The sequence below is a fragment of the Callospermophilus lateralis genome, chromosome 3 (genome assembly GCF_048772815.1).
Source record: "Callospermophilus lateralis isolate mCalLat2 chromosome 3, mCalLat2.hap1, whole genome shotgun sequence".
Taxonomy (NCBI): domain Eukaryota; kingdom Metazoa; phylum Chordata; class Mammalia; order Rodentia; family Sciuridae; genus Callospermophilus; species Callospermophilus lateralis.
In genome coordinates, this window is record NC_135307.1 from 46,885,078 (window position 1) to 46,898,448 (window position 13,371).

A 13,371-nucleotide genomic window follows, 5' to 3' on the forward strand; every position below is an offset into this window, starting at 1 on the left:
TGCGGCTGCGGGTTCATCTCCCAAGGTGGCTGTCTCCAACTTGAGACACTGCAGCCACCATCATAGCCATCTTGATGTGGTAGCCTCCACCTTGGGATACCAGGTAGGGCTGGGAGAAAACACCTCTGCAAACCCCTACCTCCCCGTAGCACCAAGGCCACCCACTGTTACCACATGGCCACCCTCACTGACCCATTCCTGAAAGCAGTTACCTCTATCTTGGGACACCTATGCCACCATATTGGGTTACCTCTGCTACTAAGATTGCCATCTTGAGTTGGGGCAGCCTACATCATGGGACACTCTCCAGGGCCTGAAAGCCCAACATCAAGGTACCTACAGATTTGCCGCTGCTGCTGCCATCATCTAGGGACACGGCTGCTTCTATATAGGGATGCCAGCCAGGGCCTGGAATACCATCATCAAGGCACCTGCAGGCTTGGTAACATCTGAGGTCTCCCTGCTAGATGTGCTAATAGACACCACCTTGCTGGAGAGGCAGAAGAGCGCCTTGCATGGGGTCCATAGATTGGAAGAGGGTGTGAGGGCATCTTGCTCTTGGCTTGCTCAGCCAACCAGTCTGGCATCCACTGGGTATCCAGGGCCACCAACCCAGCCTACAGCTTGCAGCTATGTGGCCAGCCTGCAGCTCTCAACACCTAGTCTTGATCTGCCTGATACAGAACAGCTCTCCACAACAGGCATGTAGATCCCAGCACTCAGCCCTCAGGACCTCTGGAGAGAGAGGTGCCTGACTGGGAAGTTGAAAAGGTGGGAGTGGGAGGGATACAGTTTAGAGACTAAATTAGAGACCAGGAATTGTGAGGTCTGCAAGCAAAATAAGGGGCTAAGATCAGGCTCCCATATCACACAAATGGACCCCAAAAGAGATTCCTGGGTGCAGTCTTCCAATGGAGACTGGAAATTGCCATATTGCACCTTGAGGAGTTCCGCCTCCAAGACTCACCCTACCACCCTAGAAACCCTCACCTTCCTGAGGGTAGAGATACCAGCAAACTCCACATAACTCCACCTATTGGATGAGAAGGGAAGCAGAGAAACTACTGAACTCCAACAGAAATAATTGTTCAATTTTCTTTTGAGATTTTTCTTCTTTTCTTTTCTGTTTTCACATCCCCACCATTTTTGAAATCAAGTAATTTTCATGCCTCAAGCTACTGAGGACTGGGATGTCTGAGTAGTATATTACAGTTTTATTGTATATCACTTTAGTTTTACATTATTGAATCTTTTAAATTTTTTTTCTTATTTTCTTATTATTTTATTTCTTCTCTACATTTTCCTCTCACTTATTTCATTCCCTGGATTGTCTTACTCTCTTTTCTCCTGCTCACAGCCAACTTCTACTGATTCCTCTTCACTCTTCCAATGATCTAATACTTCTATCTTCTCCCCCCCATCCACCTCATAAAAATCACATCTGACACTACCTTGTTCTCTGTCTACCATTAGAAATTGTAGACCCTTTGGCAAACCTATTGTATATATTATAGACAATAACTGAATACATCATTTCTGTTTATTGCAACAAAATTGTAAATGTCTTAATAGCTACTATTTGGTTTAAGGCTGCATACTGTTTGCACTGGTAACTGTTAATATTGATCTTCCCTTTAAAGGCAAAGTAATGGAAACCTATAGGGGCACTATAAATCTACAGGGCAGAAACCATAATACCTTGAATCCACACTACTAGAAGACACACCAACAACATGAAAAAACAAGGGAAGAAAGCACCCTGAACAAACCAAAATGGTTAGAATCCACTGACAACACAGTAGAAAAAATATCAGAGAAGGAATTCAGAATGTACATAATTAAACTGATCTGTGAAGTAAAGGATGGTGTCAGAGAACAAATATAGTTAGCAAAAAATCACTTCAATAAAGAGCTAAAAAACAAAACAAAACTTCTGGGGGGAAAAAAACCCACACAAATCCACACAAATCCTTGAAATGAAGGAAACAATAAATCAAATTAAAAATCCAATAGAAAGTATCACCAACAGACTAGATTACTTGGAAGACAGAACCTCAGGTAATAAAAACAAAATATATAATCTTGAAAATAAAGCTGAACACAAAGTGAATATAATAAGAAACCATGAATTGAGGAAGGCACAGAAATATACACCAAAGGAATGCCCAATCTTTTCAATAAAATAATATCAGAAAATTTCTCAAACCTAAAGAAAGAAATGGAAAATCAAATAACAGGCTCACAGGACCCAAATGTACAAAATTACAATAGATCCATACCCAGGCACACTACAATGAAAATGCCTAGCATACAGAACAAGGATAGAATTTTAAAAGGCCACAAGAGAAAAATACAAGATTACATATAGGAGAAAACCAATTCAGATTGCAGCAGATTTCTCAGCCCAGACCCTTAAAGCTAAAAAGTCCTAGAACAACATATACAAAGTTCTAAAAGAAGATGGATGCCAACAAAGAATCTTATGTTCAGCAAAATTAAACTTCAGATTTGATGATGAAATAAAAACCTTCCATGATGAACAAAAGTTAAAAGAATTTACAACTAGAAAGCCTGCACTACAGAACATTTTCAGCAAAATATTACATGAGGAGGAAATGAAAAAAAAAAACAAAACAATGAAAACCAGCAAAAGGAGGAACTAACTACACTAAATGAAAAGTCAATCAAAGGAGAAAACAAGTCAAGTTAAAAACAAAAAATAAACCAAAATGACCAGGAATATCTATCAAATCAAATCTCAATAATCCTGCATGTTAATGGCCTAAATTAATCAATCAAAAGATAAAGATTGGCAGACTGGATTAAAAAAAAAAAGACCTAATAATATGCTGTCTTCAAGAGACTCATAAGAAAAAAACACCCCCAGACAGAAGGTGAAAAAAAAACATAACACTCACATGTACTGTGTAAACAAGCAGGGATTTCCATCCTCATTTTAGATACAATGGACTTCAAGCCAAAGTTAGTCAGGAGGGATAAAGAAGGACATTTCATACTGCTTAAGGGAATCATATATCAGCAAGACAGAACAATCATAAATATTTATGTCCCAAACAATGGAGCATTTATGTACATCAAACAAACGCTTCTAAATAATACATGATTCTATATTTAGAAGATCCAAAAAATTCCACCAGAGAACTTCTAGAGCTAATAAATGAATTCAGCAAGTAACAGGATATAAAATGAACACCTATAAATCTTTCAAACTCAAGAATCAAACAGACCACAACACAATAACAACGGGTGACTTTAGCATACCTCTCTCATCACTTGATAGATATTCCAAACAAAAACTAAACAAAGTAACTATAGAACTAAATAATACAATCAATAATTTAGACTTGACACATATAGAATATTTCATCCATCAACGAGTGAATACTCTTTCTTTACAGCAGCACATGGATCCTCCTCTAAAATAAATCATATATTATGCCACAAAGCAAATCTTAGCAAATAAAAAAAATTAGAGATACCACACTGCATTCTATCTGATCACAGTCTAATGAAATAAAAAATCAATAATAAAAATAAAAATAGAAGCTACTCTAACACCTGGAGACTAAATAATATGTTATTAAATGATGAATGGATAGCAGAATAAATAACGGAGGAAATAAAAAAAATTTTAGAGGTAAATGAGAACACCAATACAAGATATCAAAATCTCTGGGACACTATGAAGGCAGTGCTAAGAGGAAAGTTCATTGAATTGAGCTCATTCATTAAAAGAATAAAAAGTCATCAAATAAATGACTTAATATTACATCACTAAGCTCTAGAAAAAGAACAAGTCAACATCAAAAATAGCAGAAGACAAGAAATAATTAAAACCAGAGCTGAAATCAATGAAATTGAAACAAAAGAAACAACTCAAAAACCTGACAAAGCAAAAAGTTGGTTCTTTGAAAAAGTAAATAAAACTGACAAACCCTTAGCCATGCTAACGAGGAGAGAGAAAACTCAAATTACTAAAATTCGTGATGGGAAGAGAAATATTACAACAGACACTACTAAAATACAAAAGATAATGAGAAACCTATTTTAAAAATTCATACTCCAATCAAATAGAAAATCTCAAATATATCAACAAATTTCAAGAGAAGTATGATCTACCCAAACTGAATCAGGAGGACATACACAACGTAAACACATCAGTTTCAAGCAATGAAATAGAAGATGCTATCAAAACCAACCAACAAAGAAAAGGCCAGAACCAGATGGATTCTCAGCCGAGTTCTACAAGACCTTCAAAGAAGAACTAACACCTATACTCCTCAAATTATTCCATGAAATAGAAAAGGAAAAGACTCTTCCAAACTCATTCTATGAGGCTAGTATCACCCTGATACCAAAACCAGACAAAGATACATCAAGGAAAGAAAACTTGTGACCAATATCCCTGATGAACATATATGCAAAAATTCTCTTATTAAACTCTGGCAAATTGTATACAAAAACATATTAAAAAGATAGTGCATCATGTTCGAGTAGGGTTCATCCCAGGGATGCAAGGTTGGGTCTACATACAGCAATCAATAAACATAATTCATCACATAAATAGACTTAAAGGTAAGAATCATATTATTATCTCAATAGATACAGAAAAAGCATTCGACAAAATACAGCAAAATTTCATGTTCAAAAAACTAGAAAAACAGGGATAGTAGGAACAAAAGCTATCTAACTAAGCCCAAGGGCAACAACATTCTAAATGGAGAAAAACTGAAAGCATTCCCTCTAAAAACTGGAACAAGACAGGGATGACTTCTTTCACCACTTGTATTCAACATAGTTCTTGAAACTCTAGCCAGAGCATTTAGACAGAAGAAAGAAATTAAACAATACAAACAGGAAAAGAAGAACTCAAACAATCACTATTTGCCAAAAACATGATTCTATATTTAGAAGATCCAAAAAATTCCACCACAAAACTTCTAGAGCTAATAAATTAATTCAGCTAATAACAGGATATAAAATCAACACCCATAAATCAAATGCATTTCTATACATCAGTGATGAATCCTCTCAAAGAGAAATTAGGAAAACTAACCCATTCCCATTAGCCTCAAAAAATAAAATAAATCTTACAAAAGACGTGAAAGACATCTACAATGAAAACTACATATCCCTTACACATCAGATAGAGCACTAATCTCTAGGGGATATAAAGAACTCAAAAAGGTAACACCAAAAAAACCACAAATAGCCCAATTAATAAATGGGCCAAGGACCAGAACAGACACTTCTCAGAAGATGATATACAATCAATCAACAAATATATGAAAAAGTGTTCATCATCACTAGCAATTAAAGAAATGCAAATTAAAACCACTCTTAAGATTTCATCTCACTCCAGTCAGAATGGCAGCTATTATGAAGACAAACAACCATAAGTGTTGGCGAGGATGTGGGGGGAAAAGGTACACTCATACACTGCTGATGGGACTGCAAAGTGATGCAGCCAAAATGGAAAGCAGTATGGAGATTTCTTGGAAAATTGGGAATACAACCACCATTTGACCTAGCTATCCGTCTCCTCGGTCTATAACTAAAGGACTTAAAAACTGTATACTACAGGGACACAGACGCATCAATGTTTATAGCAGCACAATTCACAATAGCTAAACTGTGGAACAAACCTAGATGCCCTTCAATAGATGAATGGATTAAAAAATGTGGCATATATACATAATGGAATATTACTCAGCAATAAAAGAGAATAAAATCATGGCATTTGCAGGTAAATGGATGGAGTTAGACAAGATAATGCTAAGTGAAGATAGACAATCCCAAATAACCAAATGCTGAATTTTTTTTTTGATATAAGGAGGCTGATTCATAGCGGGGTAGGGAGAGGGAGCATGGGAGGCATACATGAACTTTAGATAGGGCAGAGGGGTTGGACGGCAAAGGAGGGAGCATGGGGTTATAAATGATGGTGGAATGTGATGATTATTATTACCCAAAGTACATATATGAAGACACTTATTGGTGTGAATATACTTTTTATACAACCAGAGATATGAAAAATTGTGCTCTATATGTGTATAAAAATTGTAATGCATTCCACTACCATTTAATATATAAATTAAAAAAAAGAAAACTACAGAATACTAAAGAAAGAAACTGAAGAAGACATTAGAAGATGGAAATATCACCCATGTTCTTGGATAGGCAAAATTAATATGATCAAAATGACCATACTACCAAAAAGAATTAAAGAGGTTTAATGCAATTCCTATTAAAATTTCAATGTTATTCTTCATAGAAACAGAAAAAGCAATCATGAAATTCATCTGGAAAAATAAGAGATCCAGAATAGCTAAAGCACTCCTTAGCAAGAAGAGTGAAGCAGGAGGCATCATAATACCAGACCTTAAATGATACTACAGAGCTATAATAACAAAAACAGCATTGTATTGGCACCAAAATAGACATGTAGACCAAGCGTACAGAATATAAGACATTGTCTCTACAAACCCACATAAATAAATATAGGTATCTTTTATTGGACAAAGGTACCCAAAACAGACATTGGAGAAAAGATAGCCTCTTCAACAAATGGTGCTACTAGGAAAATTGGAAATCCACACGTAACAAAATGAAATTAGACCCCTCTTTCATACCCTGCACAAAACTCAAAGTGGATCAAGGACCTAGGAATTAGACCAGAGACCCGGAGCCTAATAGAAGAAAAAGTAGGCCCAAATCTTCATCATGTCGAATGAGGCCCCAACTTCCTTAACAAGACTTCTAAAGTGCAGAAAATGAAATCAAGAATCAATAAATGAGATGAATTCAAGTTAAAAAGCTTCTACTTAGCAAAGGAAACAAACAGGGAGGTATAAAAAGCCTACATTTTGGGAGCAAATTTTTGCCACATGCATGTCAGATACAGCACTAATCTTCAGGATATATAAAGAACTCAAAAAACTTAACACCAAACAAACAAATAAACAAACAACCCAGTCAATAAATGGGCTAAGGAGCTGAACAGGTACTTCTCAGAAGAAGATATACAATCAGTCAAGAGAATTACAAAAAACTTCAACATCTCTAGTAATTAGAGGAATACAAATCAAAACTACTCTAAGATTTCATCTCACTCCAGTCAGAATGGCAGGTATCAAGAAACAACAGGGGCGGGGGTTGTGGCTCAGTGGTAGTGAAGTAAGCCAATAAAAACCAAAGGCTGAATGTTTTCTCTGATAAGTGGATGTTAATCCATAATGGGGGTGGTCATGGGATGTGTGGAGGAATTTTGGATGGGGCAAAAGGGAGTGGGGAGGGGACCTGGGGTAGAAAAGATGGTGGAATGAGATGTATATCATTACCATATTACGTGTATAATTACACAAATGGTGTGACTGTGCATTGTGTACAGCCAGAGAAATGAGAAGTTGTGCTCCATTAGTGCACAATGAGTTGAAATGCACTCTGTTGTCATGTATAACTAATTAGAACAACAACAACAAAAAAAAAAAAACAGATACCTTTGACACTGGGGCTTAATTCTATTGAAGAACTTTGAGAAAAGCTAAAGGAAATGTGCTGGTACAACTAGCCCACTGAAGAGTAATAGTTTTCACAAAAAGTTAGTAAAAACTGGCACTGGTTTATAAATAAGTCTCTCCTGAGTTCTATCACTTTCACCAGTATCCAAGACTAATAATCTGTGTACACTGATAATACTACAATAAACTTGTAACTTGTTTACTGTCTGTAGTTTGTCTTTCATTTAATCTTTTAGATTAATATATTCATTTAATATTTGCAAGGGACAGGCTCACCATTTCTCTTTGCACTTTAAAATATTTAACTCTTAAGCTAACATAGCATCATAACCTGATCTGCAGCATTCACAACTTTCCAAGATATAATCTAAAGCAGTGCTTCTCAATCTTTAACCAATGATTCTAACAATCATTTATGATCTAATTAAAATGCATATTTTTCGGGCATGTGGTACACACATTATCCCAACTACAAGGAGGATGAAGCAAAAAGATTACAAGTTTGAGGCTAGCGTGTGCAACTTATTAAGACTTCATCTCAAAAATGAGATAAAAAATGGGCTGGAGTTGTAGCTCAGCAGTAGAGCACTTGCCTTGTACGCATGAGGCACTGTGTTCAATTCCCAGCACCACATATTAATAAGCAAACAAAATAAAGGTCCATCAACAACAAAATGAAATAAAAAGGATTGGGTTGCAGCTCAGTGGTAGACAGCTTGCCTATCATGTGTGGCTCCCCAGTATTTTCTATCCCCCAAAATGCAGATTCTGATTGAGTAGGTCTGGGATAAGGTCCGAAAATCTGCACTGTTACTAAGTACCTAGATCGTGCCTAATGTTTCTAATGTGCAGACTGCACTTCCAGTAGCAAGAATCTTTAGCACTTTTCTGTTCTGTCTACTACAACCTTTCAGATTAGCCTTTAAACAAAATGTACTGTCACCCTTCTTTGAACACATTTATTATGTCTGTTTACCTCTGCCTGGTATACCTTCCCTTACCTCCATTATACAAATACTATTCATCTTTCAGGGACTTATTCATATGCTTCTTCATTAAAACTGCATCAGATCTATACACTAATAAAATTCCCAATGATTTCATTTAACAAATTCTTTCATATAATTCTCCAACCATGTGGCTAAATCCTTATAAAATAATCCCACTAGTCAAGCTATTTCTGTTATAGACAAAGAAACTAAGACACAGAGAAATCAAATAACTCACCCTGGGTCACATGGCTAGTAAGCAGTACAGCTGGGATATGAACCAGGCAGATTGACTCTAGACTCCACGCTTTTCATCATTATGCTATGCTTCTCCTCTTAGAACCTACACTATATTTCATAGTTGTTAAAAAGCTTTCCTATCACCCCAGCTGCAGACTATATCCCTTGAGCACATAGTATATCTAATTTATTCATATCCCTCTATATTCCAGACAAAGGAATTGCTATTCTTTGGATGTGGTTCCCCTCACCCCCAAGGTTTATCTTAGTCCCTAGCATGGTGATGTTGAAAGATGATGGAACCTTTATGAGGTGGGATGCAGTGGTAGGTAGTTAGGTCACTGGGTTGTGCCATCAAAAGGAATTAATGTAACTCTGATGGGACCCTGAATTCATTGTCACAAGAGGGAGTGATTATAAAGTGTAAGCGTGGGTGCCATATCTGCAATCCCAGTAACTTAGGAGGCTGGGGCAGGAGGATTAAAAGTTTGAGGCCAATCTCAGCAACTTACCAAGGAACTCAACAACTTAGCAAGACTCTGTCTCAACATAAAAAATTAAAAAGTCTGAGGATGTAGCTTAATGGTAAAATGCCTTTGGGTTCAATCCCCAGTACCAATAAACAAACAAACAAACAAATAAATAAAGTACCAGTCTGGCCCCTCCCTTTGCTATGTCATTTCCCTTTTGCACATACTCCCACAATGATGCCATCCAGTATGAAGTGATCCAGTCAGGGAGCCCTTGTAAGAGAGCCAGAGGTTTGCTATTTTGGTCTTTCAATCTCCAAAACTATGAGCTACATAAATGTTTTTTCTTTATGTTATATGTTTCTTTATATGTTAACTTTCAATCAATCAATCAATACCCACTAATAGGGGCAAGGCCCTGGAAATACCACAATGAAGACAAAATTATTGTTCTTAAGGAACTGAAAAAAGATTATAAAACTAGTTATAGCTGGTGGGGTGGCACACACCTATAATCCCAGAAGCTTGAGAGACTGAGGCAGGAGGACTGCAATTTCAAAGCTAGCCTCAGCAACTTAGAGAGACCCTAAGCAACTTTGTGAGACTCTGTTTCAAAATAAAAACAGAAAAGTGTTGGGGATGTGGCTCAGTGGTTAAGTGCCCCTAGGTTCAATCCATACTACCAAAACAAACAAACAAACAAAAAAAAACCCCGAAAACCAAATCAAAACAACAACAAAACCTAGTCATAAATACTGGTTTTTCTCTTCAATATTTGGACATTTCCTCTAGGTGATTGCATGTAGTTTCATAGCTTTAAACTCCTATCTACCAGCTTTATAAATTTCAGTCCCAACACCTCCCTTGAGCTCTTGACTTGGATATGCAGTATTTCTCCTGACACCTCCTCATGAATATCTAATACACAGTACCTTGCCACGGCACAAATAGAACTCCTTTCATTCACTCTTAGTCTTTTGCAGCTTTCAAAGATATAATCTGTTAAATTGCTTTGCAAGTTTTAAAGTGTTGCCCAAGTATTTTCCTCTTCCATATACACTTAGTTTTTCCAATAGATTTTCAGTTGTTATTTCTCACTTATACATTGTTCCAGGGTGATTCTTCCAAAATACTAATTTCATCAAGTCACTATTTGCTTAAAATATTTCAATGGTTATTCAATCCTTCCTTAGGATAAAATCCGACCTTTTCAGCATTATATACACAGCTAACTGCCTTCGTCTCTAGTTCACCATTGCCACTTACATATGAACATATTTCAGTCATATCCACTTCATTGGCATTTTCTCATGAGCTGTGTTTCATTCAGCTCCATAACTGTGTGAAAAAAAATTCTCACACACAGTGTTAAGAGTACAGTGGGGGCATTTTCCTGGGTTATCTCATTCATTTTTTTTCCCATTAAATATTTGTCAAATAAAGACTGAATACATTCAATTTGATCAACATCATGATTTGATATTATACACACTGTATAATGATTATTCCCTACTGTTTCTTACTTATCTTTTGATAGCACCCAATGAATGCCTTTTCTTCACTTTCTTCTTTCCCTTAGATTCTTACCTGTTTTGCTTATCAGATGTTACTATTTTTACAGCTAATTCATCAAGTAATTTTAGTGATTTCTTACACTTCAAAATTTCTTGCTTACATTTTTTAACATACAAGTATCTAACCCAATTAAAACTACGAACTTCGCTCAATATCAGCTTGTTATATTTTATCCACCACAGTTCTTCCTTTGTGGCTCTGTTAGTTGAATCCTGCTTAACAAAGCTTGTTATATTATGAAGAAAAAATAAATAAAAACTTACATTAAGAAAAGCTGAAGAAGCCACTCTACCAGCTGCTACAATAAAATCCATAATAAGCATTGTGGCACCAGGCAAACCAAGTGAAAAAAATTGAGGTGAGCAGTGTTTGATGATTGTATTGACAATATCCTTAGAATAAAGAAGGAAAGGGAAAAAGAATATCACATATATAATCTTGGGTACCAGCTAATCTATATCCTTAAACATAAATAATATGTGAAATAAAAAAAGTAATAATTGTACATTGGATGACTAATTGGAGACTAACTGAATTCTTCCAAAAAATATATAAACTTAAAACAAATTTGTTTTAACTGATAAAGTCTACTACATTTTTTTCCACACTAGATAGCAGAAAAGGCTTGTCACTTCAAGGGTTAATGCCTACACATTATAAAACTGAACAACAGAGTAGCATCTTCTGCTACCTATTTGTCTCCAACTGATAACTTTCATCTCTGAACCCACATGACCTGCTATGTGGCAACTGTGGAGATTCTCTTTTTTTATATAGAGTCCTTAAATGATAGATGTTCAACTCCGGAAATCTAGAAGTGGGTACATTTAAAGGAAATATTCCTGGTTATTCATTCACTATGTCTTTGGCATTTAGTATGAGGATTCGTGGATTTGGTCATATTACTCAATTTAACTTATTTTAAACAAAAGCTCTCTCTAGTAACTAATAGTGTCATTTTATTTGAGATATGTTTATACGGTTAGAAACTGTGATTACTTTAGATTAATGCTAAAGTGTTTTCAGAAAGAAATATAATTACCATCTTTTAATATTAACAGTACTCTCGTAGTGACCTACAAGTCAAGTTTCAATCACATAAGGATAAAAATATTTAATTACTTTGACTTGTAATCTCCCATACTCTTTAGTTTTACAGCCAATATCAAGACTCCTGAATAATGTTTTGGTTATATTTATGACTATTTAATGATTATAACTGATACAATTGCAAAGTCAATATAATTGTAACCATGTCACTATAATTGGTGGTAATAAGAAAATGTGAGTAGAAAAAAACAGCTCTGACTACTGTAACATGAGGTAAACAAATTCATATGCTTCAAGTATCAACTATCAATTATAAAATGTCTAGTAATAGGGACTATGGGGCATCACAGAAAGATACTGTCAATTTAAGCAAAGAATGGTTTAACCTCTTCAAAAAGTAAACTAGTTGGTATAACATTAAAGTTGGAGGAACACTCAAATCAACCCCCTAACCCATAAAATGGCTTATTTTCAACCATGCTTTAAGAACAAATAAGGTCTTAAAATGGAATCAAACTCTATATAAACTGCTATATACAGGAGCTAGTTTTAATTCTAGATCTTAAAAATCAAAAGTTAAACAGAATTAAGAATTAAGGATAAACAGATAAAATAATTTTTTAGAAGGCATATATATATTTACCTGATCAATATGAAGTAACCCACAATGCATTATATTGTAGAAATGTGTTAGAAAATCTCTGTTTGGAGATACATCTTGTCTTCTTTTCATTGTATTACAAATGAGCTTATAAGCATGTAATTTACCTTGTTTATATTTATCAGTCAACATGGTTGCCTAAATTAAAAGATCAGTTTTAATACTCAAAAACAAATATTGTTTCTTAGATATTTAATTGAATATAGCAAATAACGTATCTGTTTTCATTTATTTCTATGTTGGTTTAATTTCTTTAATAAACCAAAACTCAGGGCTACCGAGACTACTGTTATTATCCAAAATGTTATAATGTAGGGGTGAAAAAAAATCACAAAGGATTCCACTTAGAAAAATACTTCAAATTTCAAATACTACTTTTAAAAAAATTAAAACTCTGAATATACACAGCATATTCTGTCACACAACTGAAGGTCTATTTTTTACTTAAATACAATACAAATATACTTTTCTATATTCACTTTTGCTTTATTAAATAAATAAAAACAACGTATCCTATAATTCTGGCATGCCTACTCTTCTCTCTTAAATAATGCTCAATGACTTCCTAAAAATACTAGCTAAAAATTAAGTGCTTTAGAAGACCATATAATAGTCCAAATTTTATAAACTGTTTCAAACTTATTAAATGATAATTTAAAATTAATATTTTATATATTAAGCTTACCTTAAAAAGCCAAGGTGTAAGAATTCTTAATGGAGGAATCAAAACTGGTGGAGAAGGGGAAGTCAGGTTATCTGTTGAAATGCCGAGGTTATCTCTAATCTGTAATTTTCAAAAAAAAAGGGGGACAAGACTATGAAAACTATTTTCTCTTTCAGTTTGC

General features: G+C 35.0%; 1 protein-coding gene across 6 annotated transcripts in view; it reads right to left on the reverse strand.

Annotated features, from left to right (window-relative positions):
• The window catches only part of Ralgapa1 (Ral GTPase activating protein catalytic subunit alpha 1), a 236,119-nt gene that overhangs the window by 114,735 nt on the left and 108,013 nt on the right, over positions 1 to 13,371 (reverse strand). For all 6 annotated transcript variants that reach the window (XM_076850209.2, XM_076850208.2, XM_076850206.2 and 3 more), the window contains 3 exons: positions 13,212 to 13,310; positions 12,509 to 12,664; positions 11,079 to 11,207 (listed from right to left, as the gene is read on the reverse strand). In XM_076850209.2, the coding sequence (XP_076706324.1) occupies positions 11,079 to 11,207; positions 12,509 to 12,664; positions 13,212 to 13,310 (384 nt within the window). The remainder of the gene's footprint in view (positions 1 to 11,078; positions 11,208 to 12,508; positions 12,665 to 13,211; positions 13,311 to 13,371) is intronic.